The 25,993-nt window shown below is 36.4% G+C and overlaps 2 protein-coding genes across 5 annotated transcripts; both read right to left on the minus strand.

Annotated features, from left to right (window-relative positions):
• Positions 1-1,696: 1,696 nt before the first annotated feature.
• LOC112525629 (transmembrane and coiled-coil domain-containing protein 4-like) lies at positions 1,697-9,369 on the minus strand. 4 transcript variants are annotated; one of them, XM_025135842.1, is made up of 15 exons: positions 9,098-9,369; positions 8,556-8,631; positions 6,881-7,906; positions 5,940-6,105; positions 5,693-5,830; positions 5,219-5,316; positions 5,059-5,150; positions 4,432-4,502; positions 4,219-4,354; positions 3,787-3,846; positions 3,267-3,346; positions 3,102-3,178; positions 2,871-2,941; positions 2,091-2,148; positions 1,697-2,014 (listed from the first exon to the last, which is right to left on the minus strand). In XM_025135842.1, the coding sequence occupies exons 1-15, from the start codon at positions 9,313-9,315 to the stop codon at positions 1,844-1,846; spliced, it is 2,538 nt and encodes an 845-aa protein (XP_024991610.1). In that variant the 5' UTR covers positions 9,316-9,369; the 3' UTR covers positions 1,697-1,843. The 4 variants fall into 4 exon arrangements, with proteins under 4 accessions (XP_024991610.1, XP_024991603.1, XP_024991629.1 ...); XM_025135835.1 differs by having other exon boundaries at positions 5,693-5,845; XM_025135861.1 differs by lacking the exon at positions 9,098-9,369 and having other exon boundaries at positions 5,693-5,845; positions 6,881-7,827; positions 8,556-8,630.
• Positions 9,370-13,013: 3,644 nt separating this feature from the next.
• LOC112525143 (zinc finger CCCH domain-containing protein 44-like) lies at positions 13,014-23,854 on the minus strand. The gene is made up of 11 exons (XM_025135118.1): positions 23,290-23,854; positions 22,969-23,048; positions 20,776-20,963; positions 18,981-19,845; positions 18,768-18,895; positions 16,736-16,795; positions 16,593-16,643; positions 16,349-16,419; positions 15,714-15,865; positions 13,173-15,606; positions 13,014-13,088 (listed from the first exon to the last, which is right to left on the minus strand). Exons 1-11 carry the CDS (start codon positions 23,565-23,567, stop codon positions 13,085-13,087), a joined length of 4,311 nt encoding a protein of 1,436 aa, XP_024990886.1. The 5' UTR covers positions 23,568-23,854; the 3' UTR covers positions 13,014-13,084.
• Positions 23,855-25,993: the final 2,139 nt, after the last annotated feature.

Consider the following 25,993-nt stretch of genomic DNA (forward strand, 5'->3'; position numbering starts at 1 on the left):
ATTCAACTTGATAGAGCTAGGCCTGAAACTCACTAAGCGTAGGCTTCTTCAAGTGCTCGTCGTGGTCCGTACTCAAAAGGGCATATGAAAATGTTTGTTTTGTCATTCGGAGTTTAAAGAATTATTTATTTTAAGCAAATCCCATCTCACAATCAACTTATTATACTAGAAAAAGTATTTAAAAAAAATCTAAGGACTTAGTGTTTGGGATTAAATTTTTGGACAAAATTTTGAAACAAATAAGTCTTTGAACATTTTAAAACTCGTTAAACAACTTTTCGGACTTTTTAAAACCTGTTAAATACATCTTTATAACCTATAAAACTGGTTAATGTGGTAAAATAATGGAAAAATTTTGAAAAAAAAAACAATGGACTTTCATATTTTGAACGATTAAGTCCCTAAACTTTTTTGAACCGAAAAGGTACTTGCATCTATAAAATGAAACAAATATACCAAAAAAGTAATTACATTTAAAAAATATTATTGATGAAATTTATTTTAATAAAAAATAAAAAATATTGCATCAGTGATTTTTCAAATCTAAAAAAATAAAAAAAGATTACTAATTAAATTTATTTTATAAAAAAAAAGATTAATGATTATTTTATTTAATTAAACATAAAATATATTTCGTATATAATTTTTCAAATTAAAAAAGATATAAAAAGACCACTGATGAAATTTATTTTAATTAAAAATAAAATATATTTAATTGGTAATTTTCCAAATTAAAAAAATAAAAAATAATTTGATTAAATTACTGATAGATTAATGATAAATACACAATTAATTAAAATTCGTTGCTAGGGTTCATTGGTAATATGCATGGATTAATTATATCTAATTGATGGTTAACTTGACCACCTCAAACGCTTTAACACAGTAACATGTTAATAAATGTAAAAAATCGTGTTTGAATCTTGTCGGTGATATCATTTCACTGACGGATTAGCGACGAATTTTAATTAATTATGTATTTAGTTAAATTTTACCATTAATCCGCCAGTAATTTAATCAAATTATTTTTTACTTTTTTAATTTAAAAAATTACCCAACGGAGTATATTTTATTTTTAATTAAAATAAATTTCATCAGTAATCTTGTTTAAATATTTTTTTATTTTTTATAATTTTGAAAAATCACATACGAAATATTTTTTTTAATTAAAATAAATTTAATCGGTACTCTTTTTTAAATCATTATTTATTATTTTTTTAATTTAAAAAATCATTGACGAAATATATTTTATTTTTAATTAAAATAAATTTCATCAATAATTTTTTTTAAATGTAAGTACTTTTTGGTATATTTGTTTTATTTTATATACGTAAATATTTTTTTGGTTCAAAAAATATTTAAAAACTTAATCGTTCAAAATCTAAAAGTCTCTTTGGTTTTTTTCCGACCTTCTCCATTATTACCACATTAACAAGTTATATAGGTCATAAGCATGTCTCTAATAGGTTTTAGAAAATCCAATAAGTTATTTAACAAGTTTTGAAATGTCCAAGGACTTATTTGTTCCAAAACATTATCCAAGATCTTAATTATTTCAAACACTAAATTCCTTTTAGGTTTTTTTTTTTTTTTTTGGTTTTCTAACACAAGGAGGATGTATGTATGCAATTGCAAGCCCCATCATTTACTCATCTCATAAGAGTAAAATGGTTTTTTCTGTAAAGAAACCCAGATAAGTTGTTTTCTTTTTCTATAAAATTCTCTTTGCAATACAAGAATGAAGCGATGTATATATTTCACATTTAAGAGATCTATAATAACGTTCACTTATGATTGCTGTACACAAACAAAGGAAAGATTGATCCTGTACGTTTGGAAATTTTTAACCAACATGGTTTTGTGAAGCAGAAGCAGAAGCAGAAGCAGAAGCGGAATTCTTGGTGCGATTAATGGTGAAAACAGGAAAATAGGCTTCTAGTTCAAGACGATCGAGTATCTCCTGTGTTGACCATAGGTAGGATGAGTGGCCATCTATAAGTTCTGTAACATCAACCTGTGATCAATCCACACAAATATAAGCCAATTTGCTTTACCATCAACAAATAATAGATTCTTAAGAATAAACTTACATTCTCAATTCCAGGAACATCCACAGCTTGAATCCCAGCTAATCCTTGACTAAGGAGACTGTTCAAATATATAACAAAATCTTAACACAACTCAGAGGTTTAGGGGAAAACCTCAAAAAATGAAAAACTGAGAAACATCCTGATAACCATTCATCTAGACGGTATGCACATGTCCATATTGGTAATTAAAGTTGTTTCTTGACATGGGTTTAAACGAGAACACCCTTATTTTATGAAAATGTGAGAGCACTTCTGGGCCTCCAAATTATTTAACCCATAAGTGGAAAAAAAAATATTAATGGTTATATATACAGCAAATGGTAATGTTACTTCTACATAATTCTGATCAAGTAACAAAGTCTTTGCAAAATGCGAGCAAAAAGGATGAGTAGGAAGTATATGTTCATTTAATCATAAAAAACATGACTAAGACTCATCAAACATTACCAAGATGAGTCCTTTAAGTTTATTTCAGAATTTAACAACTAGAAATTACTGTTTATATTCTGTTATTATGTCAATTGCCCAATGGAGGGGGCTCTAATATTGATTTAAGATTCAAGTAAAATGGTTTAGAAGTTAATGAACTCTGTTTTTTTTGGTATTTGTACACCAAATGAGTCAATATTTCTTCATATACACTCATAACTGAATGAGCGTATATACATGTTGAAGCTAAGAATTTGCATAATCATCCGATGTGCTGAAACTGCAAGAATACCAACAGCAAAATACAACATGCTCTAAACTAGATGCACGGAGTTTCCATCATAGACATACCTGGCACGAAAGGCTACTCCCAGCATCCAATCGTTTGTGGAGTAAGCATTTATCAATCTGCCAGAAACTACCTACAAAATTTGGGATTTTTATATTAGAGAGCCATTTAAAGAAATGGACACCAAATAACATAGTTATGATAGGGTAAGTCTGGAGTAAATTCTGGTACATAACAAGAGTTAGGAGAAATAAAAAGTATTTATGACTAACATCCTAAATCCACATTGATACCTTCCTAACAGCTCCCCAATTTTCACCATTTATAGCAACAGGTGCCCCAAGTAGAACAACTCTTTCTACAATTCCATCTGCAAATTTAATTAAAGATGTGCATTAATATATTTCGAGCTATCAAACTACTACAACAAAGCTGATTCCTCAAAACTGACCAATTACCATATCCATTTTCAGCCAGATGTTGTAGACATTTGAAGATCGCACGTGCTCCAAGTGAGAAACCTACTAGTGTTACAGGCCTGAAATTTATACCGGTAATCACAAAATTGAAGAATTCGATTGACGTGCTTCTATGAAAAAAAACCACCTTTTTACCCCTAAACTAGCAGGGTAAGCTAGAAATAGACCACACTTATAGGGTGTGCTGGGTATGCAGACGGGACTAGACCAGCAAAAGTGAGGTAGGCGGTTTGAAAGAATTGTGGAAGGTTTTAGGGTTTTAATTTGACATGGGTGGTTTAGTAATTTGTCAATCTTGTCTCATCTCATAGATTTTTGTTCCACCTATTTGGCAGGACAAAAATGCAATCAGGTCCTGTCCTCTCGCAATCTGATATTGCGTCAATCATCAGACAAGTTTTTGTGTTGTCCTGTCCCGTCTTATCCCACGAACCACCAAACGCACCCATAAGACCTTTTTAATGGTTTCCTAGATTGAGCAACCTGAATTTCGTTGTACCTGTTGCCTTGCAACCCCTTGATAAAGACTTCAGCAAGCAGCTTTCCAGCCTTGTCAGATCTGAGGGGAAACTGAAAGTTTAATTTGGAGATTTATGTGGAATTAATGGAATGCTACTCCCTTTATAAAACTAAAGTCGGTTTGATATTTGCAGTTGAAGTGTCAAACTGACTATTTTTCTGATTTGAAAAATCACAAAAAAACAACAATATTTACAATTTCAAGATCATGGAACCATTATTAATAACTAAGACTGGTATGTCTAGTTTGCTGATCATCAATCCGTTCATGTAAACTTCTAAAAGATCAGATTTTAATCATGAAAATGTTTTGTTTGACCATTGTTAGGACCAATCTGGGCCAAGAACTATACAGTCAAAGACAAATCGTAAATTTTGATAGCAGAGAGAGCAAAATCATAAAATGAAAAACCTGTTCACAGCAATTGTCCATTTGCTGTCAATAAAACTGGTTAAGGCAAGTAAAGTTGCAGGCCAGGCTAAAGCTGTTAAAAGGGAGCTTAATACAGTCATCATCGCACCTTGTCTCATCAATTCCATTGCAAGACCTGAATCATGTCTTATAAAAGTGAGTATATCATAGTTACCTTAGTACATAAATTATTTTTAAATATTAATTAATTACTTGATGAAAGCCAATCCTGAATTGCGGTGCTTACGGCAATCAGATGCTTAGATTCCCATTTTAGCGCATACCTGAAAAATTGGTGCTATAAGAATATGGAGAAACATAACTTTAAGAAGCCATAACCAATAGGACCATGGAGCATGTATAACACCCACATGAAAGCACACAAATTGGTAAAAGAAGAACTAGACTCTTTCCTCTTAGAAAAATAGAAGTTAGAAAAAGAGCTCACATTCATTCAACACATACACAATAACTAAGAGTAAGAGATAGCAATCTCAATAAGCAAATATGTAGGCATTACAACATCATTATTTCAAAGGGAAAGATATTTTTCTTTATACAATAGAATAGACATGGCAAACCAATTTAATCAATTAAGAAATGCCTTGCCAGGAAGATACAAACAGCATAAGGCAAGCACAACAGAAGAACTTATGAAACAACTACATGTGCTTTCATTAAAATTTCTTTATTCATGTAGCTAATCACAGTAAGTGTTCCAAAGTAGAAGTAAGAAAGATGAGACCAACAAAAAGAAAAACCAAAAGGCTCTGCCCAAGACCTCAATAACTAAAAGATTGAGAGACCAGCAGAAAGAACAAGAGCAGAAGTCGAATATACCTTTCCATGTTATCGCTATGCCCTTCCCAAGGCCTCAGAAAATCTCCCTCCTCAAAGACAAATCCTGAGACCAATATCTCAACTGCCAACCTCTGGTAACAGAAGGTTTATGAGAAGATGTCCTCACATAATAGGGAACAAAAAGCTAAAAATAACTCACGCCTTGGTTATGGTTTTCCCCTATGGCTTTAAACTCAAATTCCTCGATGCCTCCTGTTCTTCTAGCCATTTTCGTCCCGCTAAGTCCAGCTCCAGCAGCTGGATTGATCTAAGTGTTAGCAATTAGAACTGGTACTGGCCTGAAGGTCATGAATTCTTATAGAAGAATGAATGGCAGATCATGTCTTGAATTATGAGATGCTGTGTTGAGCACTTGACTAATATAAATAAAGGCACTAGCAGGTGTGATGCAAGCACCCATTTGATCTAACTTGTTAAAGACATGTAACCACATGAAATGGTCTGTATATCTACCTAAAGAAGTTTTTCAGAAGAAACTCAAGAACTCAAATATGCTTAAATTTTATAATGATTATCCTCTGCATCACCAATGAGCTTTTTGTGTGCACTGACATGCAATAATTCGCATATTTGTTCAAGAAAATAAACTAAGAAAACATGATTCTTTATTTACCTCCAAATGAGGCAGCCACTGCAACAGAACCAGCAACACTTCCCGCGGCGGTTGCAACAGCAGCAAACCCACCAGCTCCAATCACTGGTATAATTGTACCCAATGTAGGCGCTAAAGCACTAAATCCTGCAGCAATTGCTGGAGCAGCTAAACCTGTTGAAGATGTCAAAAGAAATAGTAAAATGCCATGTACCATTATACAGATGACCTTAAATGTACAAAAAATAGAAAAATTGGGATAATTTACCACCAGTAATTGCCATCAATGTTCCACCAGTTAAAGCAGCCGCTCCAATGATACCTCCACGTTTCCACTTGCTCCATAAGCTTTTTGGTGCTTGCTCCTCTTCTTTCGCCTCTTCTTGTTTCAATACAGCCATTGCAGAGCAAGCAACAATAATCTCAACAGCTTCCTGCAAATACAAAATTGCTCTTTTTGGAACATAATAAGGGATGTGAAACTGAAGTCAAAAAGATGATTTTCTGATTAGAGTTGTATGATTAAGCTTTCACGGATATGGAAATTTCCCAAGTCCATGAGGAGGTAAAAATGTATCAGAGGAAGTAAGCAAATATGGTTGAAGCGCCAACGTTACTCCCATAATAGATTAATAGTTCAATTCATTACTCATTACCAAAAAGTAGCAAATACTCCTTTCAAGATGTAAAAAAGCTTCTGTATGCTATTCAGTTTGTGCATATGAGTTGTACATTTGTAATTAAACCCTGTATATAGCACTAATTTATAGTCAAGGGTCTACTTTAGAACTCTATTCACGTATTCTTATAACACGCCATCTACATCATGGTTAAAAATGAAAGCCCTTTCACCTTGAAAATATAACATCATGTAGAAATGACAGATCAGAGTAAAATTTCAACAAATCGTATCTGTGGCCATCATGATGACCAGAAAGAGTGGTCACCCCACCAACAGTTTCATGAAAGATTGATGAGAATGAGGATTCCCATGATTTTTACAAGAAAAAGTGATGTCATGCAAAATCTCATGCGTCACAAAAATATCTACTTTCACCACACAGGAAGACAAACCATTGTGACAAACCTTTCACCGAAGGGTCGGTCTTTGGCCCAACGGTATCCGGGTTATTTGTAGAGCTCAACCTCTCTAAAGGTCAAGGGTTCAAGCCATATAAAAATATTATATACTTCAAAAGAAAGACGAACCATTTTGATCCATTTGATGTCAAACCATGTTGTCAGCAACCGCAAAGCAGCACGGTGGCGAGCATCATAGCCTTTCCCTCGTCGCTTAGATTTACTGTTATCTTCAGGTATGTCTGCCAGACAAGCTGAAAGAAGCTCATATAAGACTGTCACTTTCCTTCCAATCCTCACCTCTTCAATCGATTTTCCTTCAACTTCCCTGTTGGATGCTATAGGCACGTCTTTGGTGCCAGGCGACTTGCAACCTTTCTCCTGCTCGTTTTTAAGGTGCTCTGTTTTACAATCTTTCTCCTGCTCATTTTTAAGGTGCTCTGTTTTGCAATCTTTCTCATGCTCATTTTTAAGTTGCTCTGTTTTGCAATCTTTCTCCTGCTCATTTTTAAGGTGCTCGGTTTTGCAATCTTTCACCTGCTCATTAAGGTGTTCAGTTTGGCAATCCTTCTCCTGCTCATTTTTAAGGTGCTCTGTTTTGCAATCTTTCTCCTGCTCATTTTTAAGGTCATCCTTTTTGGAATCTTTCTCCCGCTCATCTTTAAGGTGCTCTGGTTTCGAATCTTTCTCCTGCTCATTTTTAAGGTGCTCCTTTTTGCAATCTTTCTCCTGCTCGTTTTTAAGGTGCTCCGTTTCAGAATCTTTCTCCTGCTCGTTTTTAGGGTGCTCCGTTTCAGAATCTTTCTCCTGCTCAATTATAAGGTGCTCGGTTTTGCAATCTTTCACCTGCTCATTTTTAAGGTGCTCTGTTTTGCAATCTTTCTCTTGCTCATTTTTAAGGTGTTCCATTTTGCAATCTTTCTGCTCCTGCTCTTTTTTCATCTCCTTCTCCATTTCAGACTTCGATTCATTAGTCGCATACTTTTCTTGCCACTCATGTTCATATGCACGTGAGTTCTCTTTTTTCCACTCATAATCCTCGGGAGTTATTTCAATGCTTGCCACCATGGCATTCACTGCATTGGACAAAGCAAGTTCCTTATCTGACACTTCTGAAGAAACCTCGTCACTTTCTTCAGCCAATAATCTTAGGAACTGTAATAATATCGACAATGGTGGTCAAAAAACAAATAACTGATTGTCAACGCCCCATGCCAATGCAAACAAGTTGTTACGCACCTTTCAAATACAGTTAAATGCCATGTATTGACAAGAACGTCAAGCATACAACTACAGAATTCTTAATTACTTAACCAGGACAGAGTGAGACCAAGAGCATGATCAAAGCCCTGAAAGCTCATTCAGACTAGAAAACTTTTATGGTATCACCTGAAGACGGTCAAGCAAGAAAATCCCTTTCCAAAATAGAACCATATCTCAAAAAGTGTTGCCTTATATAGCATACTGCTTGAGAAGTGCCAACTTACACCATTAAAATACATAAGAGACATGTGGTTTTACTCTTTAAGCTAACATAAAACTCACCATCCCCTAAATAACAACTATGAGATGCATTTCCAACTTAAGTGATTTTGAAAACACACAGGCAAAAACTGGCTCAATTACATCATGTCCCGAATCCCCATATTTTCTTTTACAACTGCATCAGTCGATTGAAGCATAAAGCATAGGTTATAGGATGAATGATATAACAATGACAAGATATCTTGTAGGGATGAAAATATGAATGATGATAAGGAAGTTATTTTTGATAAAGTATTTACACAAGTATAAAAGGTCATACCGCTCCGACATGATGACTTTGAGAACCAGCAGTTTCCTCTAGGCCAGACCAGGCTGAACTGTCAATATCTAGAAACCTGTCCTCCACAGAAGTTGTCATTCATAAGAAATCACCATCACAAGCACATATAATAGAATCAGTGTCCCTTTCATTGCAAAGAAAAATTAGCAGTGGGTACAATAGGAGTAGCAGTATATTGATTTGAGGAAGAATTAGCCATTAGGGCATGGGGAAATAGCAAAAATAACTATAAAAATCAACTAAGATTTCAAGATGACAAAAACCCCCCTTTGCATACCATCCGGAACTCGTGTATGAACAAAATTTCTGGCAAGATGAACTCTAGTTATGAGAAGGAAGTAGTGTTAAATTGGGGCAAATTTTGATCAATGATAGAATCACACATTACTAGTTCATCAATCGTTACATTAAAATTTCACATTTAGCTGGCAAAGTAAAACAGAATCATCAATCTTGAATCGGTTTTAACCTAACTACAGATATACATGCTGTCTGATTGGATTGATGATGAAGAACAAAACCTGAAAATAGGGCGGAGCAGACCCGATGACTCGTTAACCCAGAGCTGATTATCTTCAGATACGGAATCGGTGCTGCTTGCACTACTAAGACGGTCTTCGGTGGGGTCATCGTGGGAGGAACCCAAGGGAAGGGTTTGGTGGATCTGGGCCTGGTTTAGGGCCAACCCAAATAAAGCTCCGGCGGCATATCTCTGCGTCTGCGTTAACGTTGACGACATTGTGACGGCTGAAGTCGAATCGATTTTGCATGCGTCGGTAAATTGGTGCAGTGATCGGTTTGATTTTGAAGTCGTCGGCAGAGACACCGTTTGAACAAAAATGAGTTAATTACATAAATAGTCCCTCACTGTTTTTATCCTCCAACTACAATCATAATGCCAAAATAGTGTTTTTGTCGTTTTTTAAACTCCAACCGGTCAACAAAGAGAACTTAGTTTTACTGATGATGGGAGATAAACGATAACTACGTCGGTCTCCTCCTGTTCAAACAACATCAATGTTGTGTTTCATGGAGATGAGACGATTTTTAGTGTCTATGGCTCCACTTATTTGTGTTAAAAATCCATGGGCCACTGTCCATAAAACATTTACGGTTCTAAAAGATGTTATCGTAATGTTTGGTTGTGCCGCTCTATATTTATTAAAATTATGTTTTTGACTAAAATTTTATGGTACCAAGTTGATCATCGTTGTTGAGATAAGATCTCTTGTAGGTGAAGCTGCCGAGTTTGAGTCATCATTTCATTAGATTTTTACCTTTAAAACTTTGGGGTATATATATGATTTTTTATTGAACAACAGGAAATTTTGTTTTACCATGTTTATATGGATAATTTTAATTTCTTTAACCTTTAGCAAATGGTGTCATTGTTTGAAATTTTTTTATGGATCACACTTATTCTAGAAGGTCAGATTCCTTGCATGATCGAGTTTTAAGTCTAAAGTCGAGAATAGTCATCTTTACTTGTAGGAGATTGGCAGGGCCGTCCCTGGGGGAGGACGACACGGGCACATGCCCAGGGCCCAAAAATATCAGGGGCCCAAAATTTTCCTTTAAACTACAATAGTAGTCTAAAAGATTTTAATAAATTAAAGAAATCTAAAAATTGTAACATATAATTAGAGACAAAAAGAATTTAGTAGAAAATAAGGGCTTAAAAATATATCAACTAATTACATTGAAGAAAAAAAATTTTAATTGGTCATTCATTATATGCTATTGTTTATTTCCTCTCTACTTTTTTTATCTCCAACAAGGTCCAATGATATTCGCTATTGCTATCTCTAAAAACTTGATTGTTTTCGTACTTCAATAATTCAAAGTTAAGATCATGTGTTTGCTATTGCTATATATATTTTTTGGATATTTTATCAATTTATGTTTTTATTGACTATTGCTATTTGATTATCTTGTTCTAATTGCTTTTATTGACTATTGTTATCTATTTTTGTTTCTACATAAAATATTTTACTATTATTTGACAATCAATCTATTGTTCTTATAATTTTGACTTGTTTCATGGTTTTGTGATTAATCAATAAATTTTTTGTACTAGATGTATTTAGTAATGTCTCTTATATATGTCATGTTCCATAAAATTTTAATCTTAACCACAAGGGTGGTGCCTGATTGGTTTGAGTTTGGCTCCAAAAGTCAAAAGTACCAGGAGGTCTCAGGTTCAAATCCAAGGAGAAATAAAAATCCCTTTGTGGCTACGAAGGTTCAAATGCGGTAACTCCGGGCTATCTGCAAAGCAGGTGGTCGTCCTGGGATTAGTCGGCTCGCATAGCGGGTTGGATATCCAGGTTAATCAAAAAAAATCTTAATATCTTATTTTAGTTGAGCAAACAAAGAAGAAAAATATAATTTAAATGTTTTCATCGATTGTTTGACTTATGTATCTTTCATTGGGATTCCACCACATCATAAGATTCCATTTAAGTGCTCAAACAATCATTTGTTGAGCTTGTATATTATATGTTAATTTCATTATTTATTCTTACTGGATCTCAATAGATCATTTTTTTCTTTTGTATTTTTATTGATCCTCATTTGTTTACTTGTCAAAAAATTCTTGATAATCTTCTTTATTATTGATCTCTCATTGACTCTAATGATTACTTCATTCACACGAATTATCTTTTTATATCAAAATAACACATATTTCTTGTTATGAACTAAAAAAATTCTTACTTTTTATAAAAAATTATCAACCATAGTTTTTATACTCTTGGTTTTAAATTACCTAATAAGAAGTACGTAAATTTAAGTACTCTTATATATATATATATATATATATATATATAATAAAGATAAATAAGATTTTTTTCYTCAGTAAATTATTAGCATTTCTTGTACTCAATTTTATACTAATAAAAAACATTTATTGAATTTATTTTCGTACTTACCGAATGTTACTACAAGAAAAGTGAGTTTTGATGATGCGCCTTTTAGCGATAACATGTCGACGCTATAAGAAAAGTGAGTTTTGATGATGCGCCTTTTAGCGATAACATGTTTCCGCCACAAGTTATAGCGTCGACATGTTGTTGGTGTACTCTTTCTGATGATAAATGGACATTTAGCAACGACAAAAATCGTTGCTAAAAACTTTGTTTCTTACAGGGGGCCCTGTTCTTACGTTCGCCCAGGGCCTAAAAAATGTTAGAAACGGGCCTGGAGATTGGGATAAAGATGGTATTTTTCATCATATTCAGATCATTATATATTGTAATATAATATCATATATATGTAATTATCTTGATTAATATTTCAAAATTTTCATACCCTATATAAAGGTAGATTCAGAAATAATTTCAAACGAGGATACATTATACTTAACATATCAAAAAATAAAATGAAAATTTATTCTAAAAGAATAAGGTTTAACTAAAAAAAATGACATATAAATGGTTTTTTTTGTAACATATAAACGGAATTTTGCTTTTGTTTTTCTTCCTTTTGCTACTGTTACGAAAATAAAAATGTCAAATTTGCAACCATCAATAAGATACATGCACCTTTTAGTATAATTCATCCATCCAACACAACTGAACCCATTTATCTCCTACTATTTTTGTATTCTTGATTCACATTCCATCTAACATACACAACTTGTTTTCTTAATCTCAAAATAATATCAAAGTTTTAGTAGGATTGGATTCACGTGAAACCAGTCTATTTTCGTGAGACCAATTTTTTACATTTGAAACTTCACAGCAACAGCAAAAACACTGTAAAGGTTACCTCTTCACAGAGTTTTACTGTGAAGTTTCAAGTGAAAATCTCATGAAAACAAGTTGGTCTCACATGATTCAATCTCAAATTACATGGTTAAGATTAGTCTCATAAAAATGGAGAAATGGAATCAATCAATCTCATACGTCAACCTTTGCACATCTCTGTTACGTTTTGAGAGGCTTGCGTCCCATAGAAACTGTCTACCTGAGACTATCCCTTGGCCCGTCCTTCCTGACACAAGGTTAGAATTCTAGCTTTTTCCAGAGTGATATCTCACAACCAAGTTTAATTTATCACTAAATCAATTATCCGGCAATCATATAACTAGAATTTTTAAACCGCCTATACGTGTTTGAGATAAAATTAGTTCTATACTTAAAACATCTGTTATTCAGGGATTATTGATTTAAACCATGCTCAATTAAAAGATTTAGGGGTTGTTCTGCAAACTTTTCCAGGTTAAACGCTTACCAGGTGTCACTTACCTTATAGGGCATGAACCAAAAATCTTACCCGTGTAAGAGATGCTTACCAACAAACCATTTTAATGGCAAAAAATGTTATGCGATAAGGTAAGTGAGGATAATGACTCTTAGACGGTAAGCACCTACCGGGTAAGCGATTTAATGAAGGACTATGAAGTAACTGAATTGATAAGCATGAGAAAGAGAATATGGGATTCATTCCCAGACCAAATTGTTGAGTAAATTTGAATCAAAGGCAAAGTCACACCTCCATATCTGACTTCATCTACACAACATAATAACCATACTAACTTACTACATACTTTGATTATACAAAAACAGATTCAAACACCATCAAATCCCAAATTACCTGTCCTGTGGGTGCAGATAGTTGCATGCCGATCCCTTCTTGCAACGCCCGCTTTCGTAAAATTTACAAATACGCTGCCCTTTTGATGCTGCTGCTGCTGCTGGTGGTGGTGGTCGAGAATATGAAGACGAAGAAGAAGAAGATTGCCTACTCCATGGAGTTCTACTGCTTCTACTATATCCACCACCTGTATCCTCCACATGATGACTCCTTTCTCTTGGACTGTTACTGTTGTATCTATCCCCGCCAGACCTCCGGTGGTGCTGTGACTCCCGCTCCCGCCCTGCATTCCCGCTCCGACTAGCATTGCTGTGTCGGCCTGTGTTTGTGGTTCCTTGAGATGCTCTTCCTGAAATTTTTGGATTGCTTGTTTCTGATCCCACTCTACGTGAATCAACCACGTCCAGTCCCATTGTTAGCGGAGGTGGCGGTAGTGGTGGTGGTGGTGGCGGTGGCAGCAATGGTGGTGGGGGTGGGGGTGGGGGTGCCTCTGGCTGGATAAACTCGCCTTCTTCCTCCTCTTTATCCGGGAAACCACCACTGAGCTTTGTTCCTGTTTTTATATCTTCACCTGATACACCAGCTTTCATCTTCCTTCCTCCACGGGATTCTGGTTGTTGTACCGTATTACCGCCTGCCCTGCCAATGCCATGGCCCATGAATCCTGAATGGTTTTTCACCTTTTCTTCAACTTGATAATCGTTGGTTCCCTCGTCAGCTTCAGCCCTGGTGGAATCATTTAGATCGATCATGTCTAGACGGGAAGGCTGGAGCTCGGAACCCCCCATTTCAGCCCACTTAAAAGCCATATTTTCCGAATTTGTTGTCTGAGGAATGGTAACCGCACCAGTGGGTTTGGTCTCAAGGCCGAAAGAGAACTGGTGTAAGCCGGTGGACCTCTTCACCATATCAAAGACATTATTGTTGCTTTGAGAGACCCCCGCTAGATGTTCAACTGTTGTAGAAGTGGATTGCCGATGTAACTGTAAATCTGCAGTGGAGCTAAAACCATCACTTCTCGTACCCTGATCAGCAGTCGGGCTGAAATCATCAATCGACCCATTAAATAAATCCTCGAGAAAGCTGTTCCTTCTAGAAGTAGGTGAAGGCACACCATTTCGAGACTCCATTGCATCAACTTCAGCCAAGAGATCTGATACAGATTCCTCTGCCAATGTGCTGAATTCGATCGTTTCACCGAGTCCATGCCATGATGGCAAATTGTTATATGGCTGTGACGATGGTGGAGGCGATGAATGCATTATTTGGTCGATCGTGGAGTTTGTAGTTGCAACTTGATGACCCGGTACCTCTATAGGTTTTGAAGAATAGCCGGATACACGGCCCGAGTCCCATTCCTCGGGTTTGACTGCAGCAGGAGGATATCTACCCCATTCATCAGCCGTTTCGGGAAGTTGGGCCCCACCAACTACTAGACTTAAAGCAGTACTCCAGCTAGGCGGGTTCCCCGATTCTTGAACTAAAAGTTTCGGTTCCTTGCCTCCAGCATCTTGAACTTTCTCGTTTACATGGCTCGCCTTCTTCAGCAAGGGACTGGGCAAATCCACAAGAGCTGCATCTGTGATAGTAAAAACTGAAGAAACATTCGGAGTAGAACTAGGCATATCTCGAGCATCAAACGGTTTCACTGACTCATTTGGCTTGGTCAAAGAAGCAACACTTGTGGTTGGGGGATTACAGTTCAAATTGTAATTGCTAGCATTCCAGTTCTGTCCAGAAGATTGGCCTGAGGAAGCACGAGTATCGGGTAACTTCTCAAGATTGACAGAATCAAGAGCAAATGGAGTTGCAGGAATGGTGGATGAAGGAACTGCATTGCAAACATTGGCACCCTCAGTTTGATTACCAATTTTGTTGTTGGAAGCTACATTCTCGTGCCACCGGCCATCATAGTTGTGAAACTGCGCCTGTATTGCATCGGTCAGAAGTAACGAATCGGCCTCTCGGCTCGCCCATATCCTCATATCAGCTGGAAAGTATCCAGCTATACTCCATTTCTGCAGCTGTACCATAGAAAACGGACCTTGAACGTTTCCACTTGGGTCTCGGTAATGCCATGCATCTTCATCAACAGATGGATTATCCATCATCATGGAGAGAAATGAAGGTGCTGGTTCTGATGCAATGTTGGATAATGATGAGCTTACAGCAGCTTCCTGATTGCATTTTGAGATCGTTGAACCATTACAATCAATCTCGTTTTGTGGTCTCTCCGAGTTACTTGATCCAAACACATCTTTTCCCGTGTTTGATGTGTTTGATCTTTCCATAGCCTTGCTAGAATCCTCCTCAACATTTGGGTGAGCTGTGATATCCATCTCCTTGGGTTGATCATTTGAACTCTCTGCTTCTTTCTGAGGAGGGATTGTATTCATGCCACTAACCCAAGGATATTTTGGCTTCACGTGTTCTCCTGGAGAGTTTCACGACGCCATTGGTTAACAAAGTCGAAAGTAGGAACTAAACGAATATGTGAAACTACAGAAAAATGCTCTATTGTGAAAAGGGCATTGAACAAACCATGTTCGTTGTTAAAATATTCCTCTGTATCATCAGATTCATAGTCCGGATTCATCTTTGGATCAGAATGGACCTCGGGGATTTCCTGTAACCTTCGTTCACGCTCTTCTGGCGTCTTCAGAAGTTGGAGTTTCTGCACGCATTCTCTAAGAGTAGAATTTGTCAAGGAATTCCGAGAAAACAGAACCTAAAAGTATAAAACTCACAGAACTTAGTAGCAAAAGTTCATATGTATTAAATATTGATGCACAAGTATGTAACATCAATAGCATGCACGATTATGATCCTATAGATTACAAATTGAGGTTAAAATTTAAACCCCTCATTAGATACAGATATTTAAGTATCTTTGGATAATCTGGTTATCGGATAGCAAATGAATCCAAACTGATAATTAGTTAAGGAAACATTATCGGGCACTTTGTTACGAGGATCCTGATTCCGGATACAATACATGCAAAACCGATGGTTTCCGTTTAATCCATACTAATAGGAGTGTGCCCCTGAATGATCGCTTAACTTTTGTCATTTTTTCTCCAAGTTGTTTCTGCTTCTCCATAATAACCCAAAATTATCAGGTGATCAACCCTATGAAAGAAAGTTAAATAAAAAAATATACTGAAACCAAAGGATATCCCTTTTTCTGCCCTCTTCCACTGGCTCGATCACGAAGATGATTGAGCCGCAGCATCTCCGTTTCCATCCTCTATATTATAGAAGGAACAAGAAACCAATCAACTAAAGCAACAAAGAGAACTACAAAAATCATTAAAAAGCAAAATGGCAAAAATGAACCATGGTAACATGTAAGTTTTACCATATATACGCGATTATAAAATCTTATTTTCATGCACAATATCTTGAAACAAAATAACTCACATCATCAAGCAGCAGTGACTGGAGGGCTGTTGCCTTTTCTTGTATCTCACCCTAGCAGAAGCACAAAACTTGGCATTAGCAAATACAGTGGGTGGAGTTAAACCCCATTAGAAAATTCAAGAAAAATCAACATGCAGACTTACTACAGTAAAGTATCTCACAAGCCCACATCTTATACTCTCTCGCAGGCGCCTGCATTCGTCCTGAAAAAGATAAAAGGACCAGTAATTATCATTGGAACCATAGTTGATGAACAATATGATTGTTGGTAAAAGAGAATTATAGGTAAAGAAAATGAAGAACCATGGGTTATGTAACTATCAGGGGATGTTTGGTTGGTTTTCCATTAAGTCCTGTATGGATAAGGTTGTCTGTGTGGATTACTTTGTCTATATAGTTTGAGAAGGTTTTGTTTGGGAGGGTATTTTCATAGACGCAAGGATCGTGTTTTTAATTGGGAGGGGAAAGTTTGGAAAAAACTTGGCTTTCTGCATAAAGCTCCCCCTGGAAGCTTACTGAATAAGCCACTACCAAGCAGTCCTGTATAGCTGACTAAATACGCTGTGAGTCTCATTAAGCTCGTTAAGCTGCTAACAAACAGGCCCTCAGTCTACCACTTAAGGAGTTCATAAGAAAATACATCAACACTGCTGATAACTATATGTCGACCAGCAGGAGCAGAACCCAAGAAAGCCAGTAATTATCACATAATCAATCTAGGATACAAGTATCTGAAGGATTTAATATGAAGATGGTACTTATGAAAGAGATCTCCCATCCCAATTCATAACACATAAGGGCCACTAGGTTAACAGAGCTTATTGGTGGGTTAAGAATTCTGCAAACACTATTTGTCGCACAGGATTCCATAATACCATTTTCCCGATCTATATAAAGCCAATTCGAAACACTCTGTAGCTTCTGGGATAAATATATGGTAAATAGCATAAAGGATGTAAAGTTTTTGGTAGCCAAAACTTTTAAGATCCATCAGCAACCTTTCTGTCTCAAAATTTACTTTTAATGTCGATGAAAGATGATAAATTTGTCAAACTGAGACCTAGAACAATGAATATACTTGCAAGGAAAGGAAATCTCATATAATGCAAATTCATCAAGTAAAATGAATATTCACAACATCAATATCTAGCCAGTTATGTCCTTGAATGGAAAACAAATAAGATATGCTAGATGTTAATATACTGAGGTATGTGTCTGGCAACACTTGGCGGGTTCATTACAATAGCTTGATCTTGTAATCTAACTTGAAAGGAAATAAATAAAATCCTGGATGTGATCTGATATAAGTTGTTCACTCTATAGACCTTACCAATCGACAGGTTATTTTTTGATAATGCTCAACTATATATACAAAAAAAAAAAAAGTTTATTGGCGGGGACCTCATGGCCCCGTGGTCCACATTTTGTGAGCCCTACTTGCCATACCTCATAAGCAAGCACCGGAAAAGACAACCTGTCCTCCCCTGGAATCGGACCTTTGAGGGCACGCCGAAGGCAAGGCATTTACGGAAGGAGGTACCAATCAATTAATTGACTAGGGTGGGATTTGAACACTAGACCTCCTAGGAAGCCAAAACTATATATACATATATGGTAACAAAGGGAGGTTCAGGGAAAGACCCAAAAAAATGAAAAACTGAGGAACACCCTAGTAACCATTCATTTGAACTATATGCACATGTGCATACAAGTAATTGAAGTTGTTTCTTGGTTTTTATGCACGTGTGCATACCGGACGAATTGCTTGTATGTACATACCTTCCAGATGAACCTTTACCAGGGTGTTCCTAAGTTTTTCATTTTTTGGGGTTTTTCCATGAACCTGACCCTATGGTAATATATATATATATATATATATATGTGTGTGTGTATATGATTTGAGGTGTCCTCATTGACTCCCCATGAGGGTACTTAGGAATTTAGGGGGGAGAGAAATTCAAAATGCTAAATCATTTAGGACCCTTTACATTTTCGCAATACGGGATTATGGCCTAAAAGCTCTTGTCTATCACCCCCTTCAGCTTTAATATTCTTCATGGAGAGGGGACTGGGGAACCTCATTCCTTGTATATGCATTGCATTTATATAGTACGAGTATTTTCAAAGGGATACGAATAACGGAGTAGGAGTTATTATGAAAATCTAATTAATTACCTCAGATAACTCTTGGTTTGAAATTGTATCAATTGACACAGTCTCCTTCTTGTCTAAATTCAATACTTCAAGCATAACATCCACTGATTTATCGCCAATTTTATATGGTACATCCACTTTAGTCGTACCTGCAAAACACAATCGTAAATTTTAGGAGACAAAGAATCAAAACCTCACATAACAGTTCCTGCATGGGTGCTAAATTTGCATTACCTACTACTTGGACAAGCCTGTACATATCATCCTTCTGATCGCTACCAGATATTCTTATTTGCACAATTGAACCAACTACCTTTTCATGAAACTTTTCACTATCTTCAATAAGACTCTCCATCAAATTACGCCGCAGGTATATCAAGTTCATGTTATGCACATCAATTGCAGCATATTCATCCAATTTAATCTGTGTTGTGCGTTGTTCACCCTTCCAGTGATTCCTGCGTTCCTTGTTACCCACCACAAGCGTATTATCAGTGCTGCAATCAGCGACACTCTGTTTTGCAGTACCGATGATCGTATTCTTCTGCGAATCTTCTTTGATGGCGAAGTGGGATTCCAGAAGCTTTAACATTTCAATATTACCAACACGGGATTTGCCAAAGAGATTCTTTAGCCTCAAATCACATATGATTTGAGTATTCTTTCGAGGATCCCGGAGATTATTTCTTTTTATGTACTCTAGTAAAAGTGCCTGGACGTCAAACTGAGATAACACAGATGTATCACCATTCTTCATGTGCGCAACAAAATCCAGTAGCTCTTTGCTTGCCCATTCTTTGCTTTCAACCATAGACCGGCTTTCTTTGGGAAGTCCATTCGTCTGTTCATATGTCTTTCTTCTTTTGGATTCATTAGCCTCAAGATTTCCAAAAGATGCGTCTGATGTAATGCTTCTCCGACCACTGGCACTGATATGTGAACCAGTTGGTTCAATTGAAGCAATTGCACTAGATCTTTCCCATGGATTATTAGCTTGAGTAATCTCATTAAAAGTTAGAGATAACTTTCCTTTTAAGTAGACCCAGTATACCTTGAAGAGATACTCCCAACTACTCTTGTCATCAAAATCCACGCGAGCCTGGAAAACTTGCAGATGAGAACATATAAGCAAAACTGTTGAAAGAATAACTTCAATGGGAAGTAGAATCTTGATGTTTCAGCAAGCCACTAGTTTACGACCTCAAGAAAGCTATCCTAATTAAGTCCAACAACATCTTGAACATTAGCAGAAGTGCCCAAAATGCCAAGAATTGATCAATGCTAAAAAATCCCAGCATGGATGATATTGACTCTTGTTGTCATCATTTTGATATTTGTTTATTACCAACACATGCATTATAAGTTAGAAGCCAATTATCAATTAAGTTCGTAGTAAGTGACTTGTGATACAACATCGAGGTCTAAAACTACATAAAAGTGAGTAAATATAGTTGAAGACTTAAATCCAGATGTTGCTAATACTTAACAAGAAAACAACAATAAGACATAGGGAGTTCATAGAGGACATGCACATCAAACAAAAACAAGCCATTACTTTATAAATCCTTAGTTCAAAATGATACATATAGTCCAATAATCTTAACAATAAAAATATGATAATGTCAAATTATTCCTAACAAGACATCATTAACCTAGGAAATTGCAAATGGTATAATCATTCCAAAAAACATAGCCTCTCTACCCTTTTAGGGGTAGAGGAAAGGACTACATGCATACTCACCCTAAACCCTACCTCAGAGTGGGATATAGTGGGTACGTTTGGTTTGGTTCGGTTTATTGCAAAAAAAAACAGCAACATTCTTTTGTAGCACATAAAAATCCATACATTATTCTAATTGTTACCTTCGGTCACAAAAATATCAAATTCCCAATTATAGCATCATAATCCAAAGATGAAAAAATGTAGAAAGATCTTGCCTACCCAACCCAAAAGAAGTATTGTTTATATAGAAAATATTCAGCCACATTACATATATCAACAGTAAATTAGGAAACATAGTTTGCATACCGTTTCATCCTTCCCTCGTCCACTATTTTCAATCAGCATGATTGTTTTCATGCAAACAGTACAAAAGCCTTTATCATCTCTCACACACACAAAATCAGCCTTTTTAGCGCACCCTTTGCACAATGAATATGTACAAGTAAAGCACATGTTATGTGCTGTCTTCTCGCATATGCTACAAATATGCCAACCTGAAATTCATATAAACACAATGATATTAAAGAATCTTGCAACCAACTCAATTAGCTTTTGCAATTGATATCAAGATAGTCGAGAAATATGCTAGAAAGCTAACTTTTGAACTGAACACTTAAAACTTCAATATCAAGTGACTTCACATATAGAAAATTCAATACCCAGCTGGTAATATTTCTGGAAACCTGCAATATGAAGTTCTTAAGGATTTTGAAAATGCAAGAGTTTGCATAAGCAGTACCCATTTCAAACAGGGTTACTCTCAATGTGTTGTATACATTTTTATCTCTAACATTTTTGGCTGTCAAATTATTCACCACTAAATTATCTCTCTTCCTTGTTCACTTACATGCAAAATTTTCATCTCCCTCTTGCATCGTTCAACCCCCCCCCCCCCAAAAGAAAAAACCATTGTGCAATATGTTAGTCTCTTTCTTTGGCACAAATTGAGTTGCACTCTTTTAGGATCTCAAAGAGGTCCATAATTAAGGTTATAACTCCGCCAAGATGCCCCCCAAAAAAGCATTGAATGATTGAACAACATCTACCCCTTGATGCCTAAGTGATACCTACCCTGTCCAACATGTTACTAATTTGTGGAAGAGCTGCCTTTTGCGTTCAAATTGGGAACTCCATGAAATTTTTTGGCTTCTCAAGATGCCAAGCAGATAATGGTAGTTTCTGAAAAAGAGAAGCATGATTTGGATTTTCTACACCAATATCGCATTGATTTACAGGAAATATAAAAGAAAACGACTGGGTGGAATGAATAATAATAAGTTGGAAACTATACCATAGATATAATCATATACATGTCATTTGTTTTCTGTTTCCTTTTTCGTAAGTTATCACTGTCAGACAGCAATCTTTATTTCAAAATAACTTGACGTCAAACAAAATAACCTATGAAAGTAATGATAGGAAAGAAGTCCAAAAAGAAAAAGAGGGGTGTGGCCAACAAACAACAAGGAAAATGAACCAAAAAGAAATCAAGTATCGTAAGCAACAATATTTGGAAGGTGAAGAATTCACTATGCTAAGAACCTAACTAATTTACATTTAGAGTTATTCCTCCAGCTTCACATTCATTTTCTGTAATAGCGTATTGACTCATTTAGTCAAATGAGTTACAAAAGAATGGCTTTACATTCACTTCGAACTAGTTGAATTCTTATGCCGACTTTACCATACACATGACCTACATTGTTGAATTTTTTTAATAGGGATAAACGGAAAACTTGTTTGAGAACATGGATAGTAAGCGAATAGATATAAATATGCAATAAATCCCAAAGTTAATATAGGGTAAAAGTAAGAGGAACCACAGGTAACATTAAGCAACAGCATGAATCTGAGCAAATCAAGGCAATAAAGCCAAGAAACGTCAATCGTGTAGCATTGTTCTTTGTATTAAATAGGCCCTTCCTCGTCTAGCTCTCAAATGGGTAAATTATTATGGTAAATAACTAAATATTGACAGTAGAAGTCCATCTGGAATCTAGTTCCGCAGTCATTGTCTTTAACAAATTCTCAAGAATGTGTCTTTCGTTCATAAACTCAAGTACCCACAAACAACTTACATGCACACAATTAATTTGAATAGAAATGTTCAAAGAAAATTGATGGAGAGAAATGTTAAAATATATATGACATATCTAGGCAAAATCTTGAACCTCAAGAGTTGATGCACTTAGCACCAACCTAACTGAACCCAGAAGGTTTCTTAACAGCCATGCCTACTCCATATCTCAATAGTGATAACTACAGTCCCACTTTATTTTGCTCTGTGAGCAACAATAACCATATATGTAGTCATTTCTGCACATTCAGAAATTCCCCCATGTGTGTTTAATAATAGTGAAGCCAGCATTCTATTACCATCATCCTAACACATGTATCAAGATCATAGCTAGTGGTATGAACTTCTTTTTCTAGGAGAACAACATGAATCATGAAGCAAACCAAAACAATTACACAGCATAAACATGAACAGCAACATACCGCAGTTCCATTTAGCTTTGGATTTAAAAAATGCTTCGTCTCGCTTGATACAAGCAGGATGGTATGCCTTTGGACAGCCCCTACACCCAAAAGGTAAAACATAATCAGCCTGTTCATCAGCTTAAAAAGCATATAATTTTATCGTACTACATTTACCCCTACAAGGAAAAACCTTGATATAATCATCGATTGAACAAAAATTAATTTCTTTGAATGAAAATGCTAATCACATGCAGTTCAATAAAAGAATACATTTATCAAATACCCAAAAACGGACACAGCAGTTCTACGGATCAAGCAAAAAAAAAAGACGAGACAAACCGGCGATCGCATAGCACGAGACTCCCGCCATCGAAGCAAATGAAACAAACGTCCTCATCTTCGTCCTCTTCTTTACTCTTCTTACCAGACAGCGGATTCGCCTGAACCTTAGGCGGCCGCCCTCGCTTCCTCTTCACAACTTGAGCTCCTCCACCAGCATTACCAACCTCCACCTTAACTCCACCATCGGCAACAACTAACTTCGACACATCGCCGTCAATCTGTTGACTCCGGTCAAGAGTTTGACTCTCAACTCCCGAATTAGGAACTTCCATCATTGAAATTGAATGAGGCAAAGCTAAAAATCAGTTCATCGGTTGACCATTAACGGAAAAGAAGAAACCCTAGAAGTGGAAATCGAGTCGTACGAGTTGGTGTTGCGTAGATAGATGAAAATGGGTTAAGGGAAGTACGTGATTGGGGTGAAGATTAGGAGATTTACGGAAGCTAGCCAGATAGAGCGAGTGATTGGGGGTGGGTTTTACCTATCGGCGACACGACTTTATCTTACTAGACTCTAGAGAGAGAGAGAGAGACAACGTCGTCGATCGCAGCTCCGGGGATTCTCTCCGATACTTGGCACCACGTGGACAAAAATATTTTCCCCTTCACAAAAGGAGTTCCCCCATTCCTAAAAACCCAATCCCATTTCTTCCCTCCTTCCATAATTATCGTTAGTATTCGGTGAGAATGAAAGTTGTCATAAAAACATAGATCGGTGTACATCGAGAAGCAGCAGATCAATTCTTGTGAGAATATAAATTATGGTAAGAAATGATATCAATCATCAATATGGATAATATGCATCAAGATGCACTAGATCAATTCTCATGAGTAGGGATGGTGATTTGCCCCGACCCGGTGGGGAACCCGGTTCACCCGACCCGAACGGGGACGGGGATTCCCCGCTAAAACGGGTCTCGGGGCCGGGGCCGGGGATCCCCGGTAGACTCAAACCGGGGACGGGGCCGGGGACGGGGAATGTTACTCRAAACGGGGCCGGGGTCGGGGCCGGGGATCCCCGGTATAATCAAACTAAAGCATACTTTTTACCGGGTTTTGACCGGGGATTGACCGGGGTTTACCGGGTTTTGACCGGGGAAATCTAGAATTTGACCGGGGACGAGATGGTAATCCCCGTACCCGCCGGGGACCGGGGCCGGGGCCGGGGGACGGTATTACAAACCGGGGCCGAGGCCGGGGATTACAATCCCCGCCCCATCCCCGCCCCGTTGCCATGCCTACTCATGAGTAATGCAATTCACATGCATCAAGATGCACTAGATTAATTCTCATGAGTAATGCAATTCACATGGAATGGGTTGACACTGAGGGTTCAGATATTTTCTTACACTTCTGACACGATCCTTGGTCTAAAACTTTTATATATCTATATGTTTTAAATCCGTATATAAATTTTGTATTATATCTATAAAGATCTAGATGAATGATGTTGTGAGAACAAGAGTTAAGATGGAAAGGGTAAAAAGGGATATGGGCCTTGATCACTTTTAATCTCATCCCCAACCCATTAGTTGCTTTTGATACGAGAATTGATTTGGTTCATCTCAGTACATCTCATTACTGTTCATCTTCAATTAGTATTAATCCAATGGTGATTCTTACCCTTCTTGTCATAATTTACATTATCATCGAAACCCAATCCAATACATTATATCTTTAGTTTTCATTTCTTAAGTGATCGTGTCATCTAAATAGACAAAATCCTCAAATCCGTCAAAAATCCAAATTGCTCAATGTTTGTCATTCCAATTACTGTTTGCGGCCAAACCGTTCGGTTTGGAAAATTTCTAAGCCGCCATTACGGTTTAGTTTGTGGTTTGGGGGATTAAGCCGTCTAAACCAGGCCACAAACATCCCTAAGTCCAGTTATTGTAGTTGCTTTTGTTCCAATGTTTATGTAACTTAATCTGTTATGACACAACTTGTTGTACTGTTGAAAATTCTGAAATGAAAAATTGTTTCTTCTATTTAAACATGTATTTTATTTGTAAGTTGAATTTTTTGAAATAAAAACCAATAAATAAGATATTCATTTAACTCGTATATTGTTAAGTAACGTATTTTCTAGTTGTCTAATCGTCGAATATAACCATCGGACATCGTATTTTCATGCTTGAGATACATTTTATCCAACGGTCTTATTTGTTGGTCTATAAATAATAATTTGTACAAAAACAAACCAACTTAAAAAATATAACATATTCTAAGGATAAAATAGGTAAATAAATCAGTATATTTTTACATTTGTTCCTTCTGGCTTCGTTCACATTGAGTAAGCTATGGACAACCATTGTTTGCATCTCTCTTTACTCGATTTGGAGCTCCTGAAATAAACTCTTGTTCGGTAATTCTCGTGGTACCAAAACTAGATCTTAAGCTCTCGAAATAAACCTTTTTTGTCGATTGTCCCGTTATGCCAAAGCATGGATGGACTCAGAAGGGTGCCATAGGTGGCATGTGCTATTGTTTATTTCCTCTGTCGTAGTATAAATTTGTTGTGTGTCACTATTTTTTTTAAATTACAATAGGGACATAAGTTTCTCTTGGTAAAGTTGGCTTTCTAAACTTTTCTTCCATCCTAAACCGAGTTCGAATATCTTTAGCATCATTTTCTTAGTTTTTAACTTTTAGTTTCAGATGTACTGTGTTTCTTTTTTTTTTTTTTTTTTTTTTTTTTTTT

Source organism: Cynara cardunculus, assembly GCF_001531365.2.
Source record: "Cynara cardunculus var. scolymus isolate 2C chromosome LG 1, CcrdV1, whole genome shotgun sequence".
Lineage (NCBI taxonomy): Eukaryota > Viridiplantae > Streptophyta > Magnoliopsida > Asterales > Asteraceae > Cynara > Cynara cardunculus.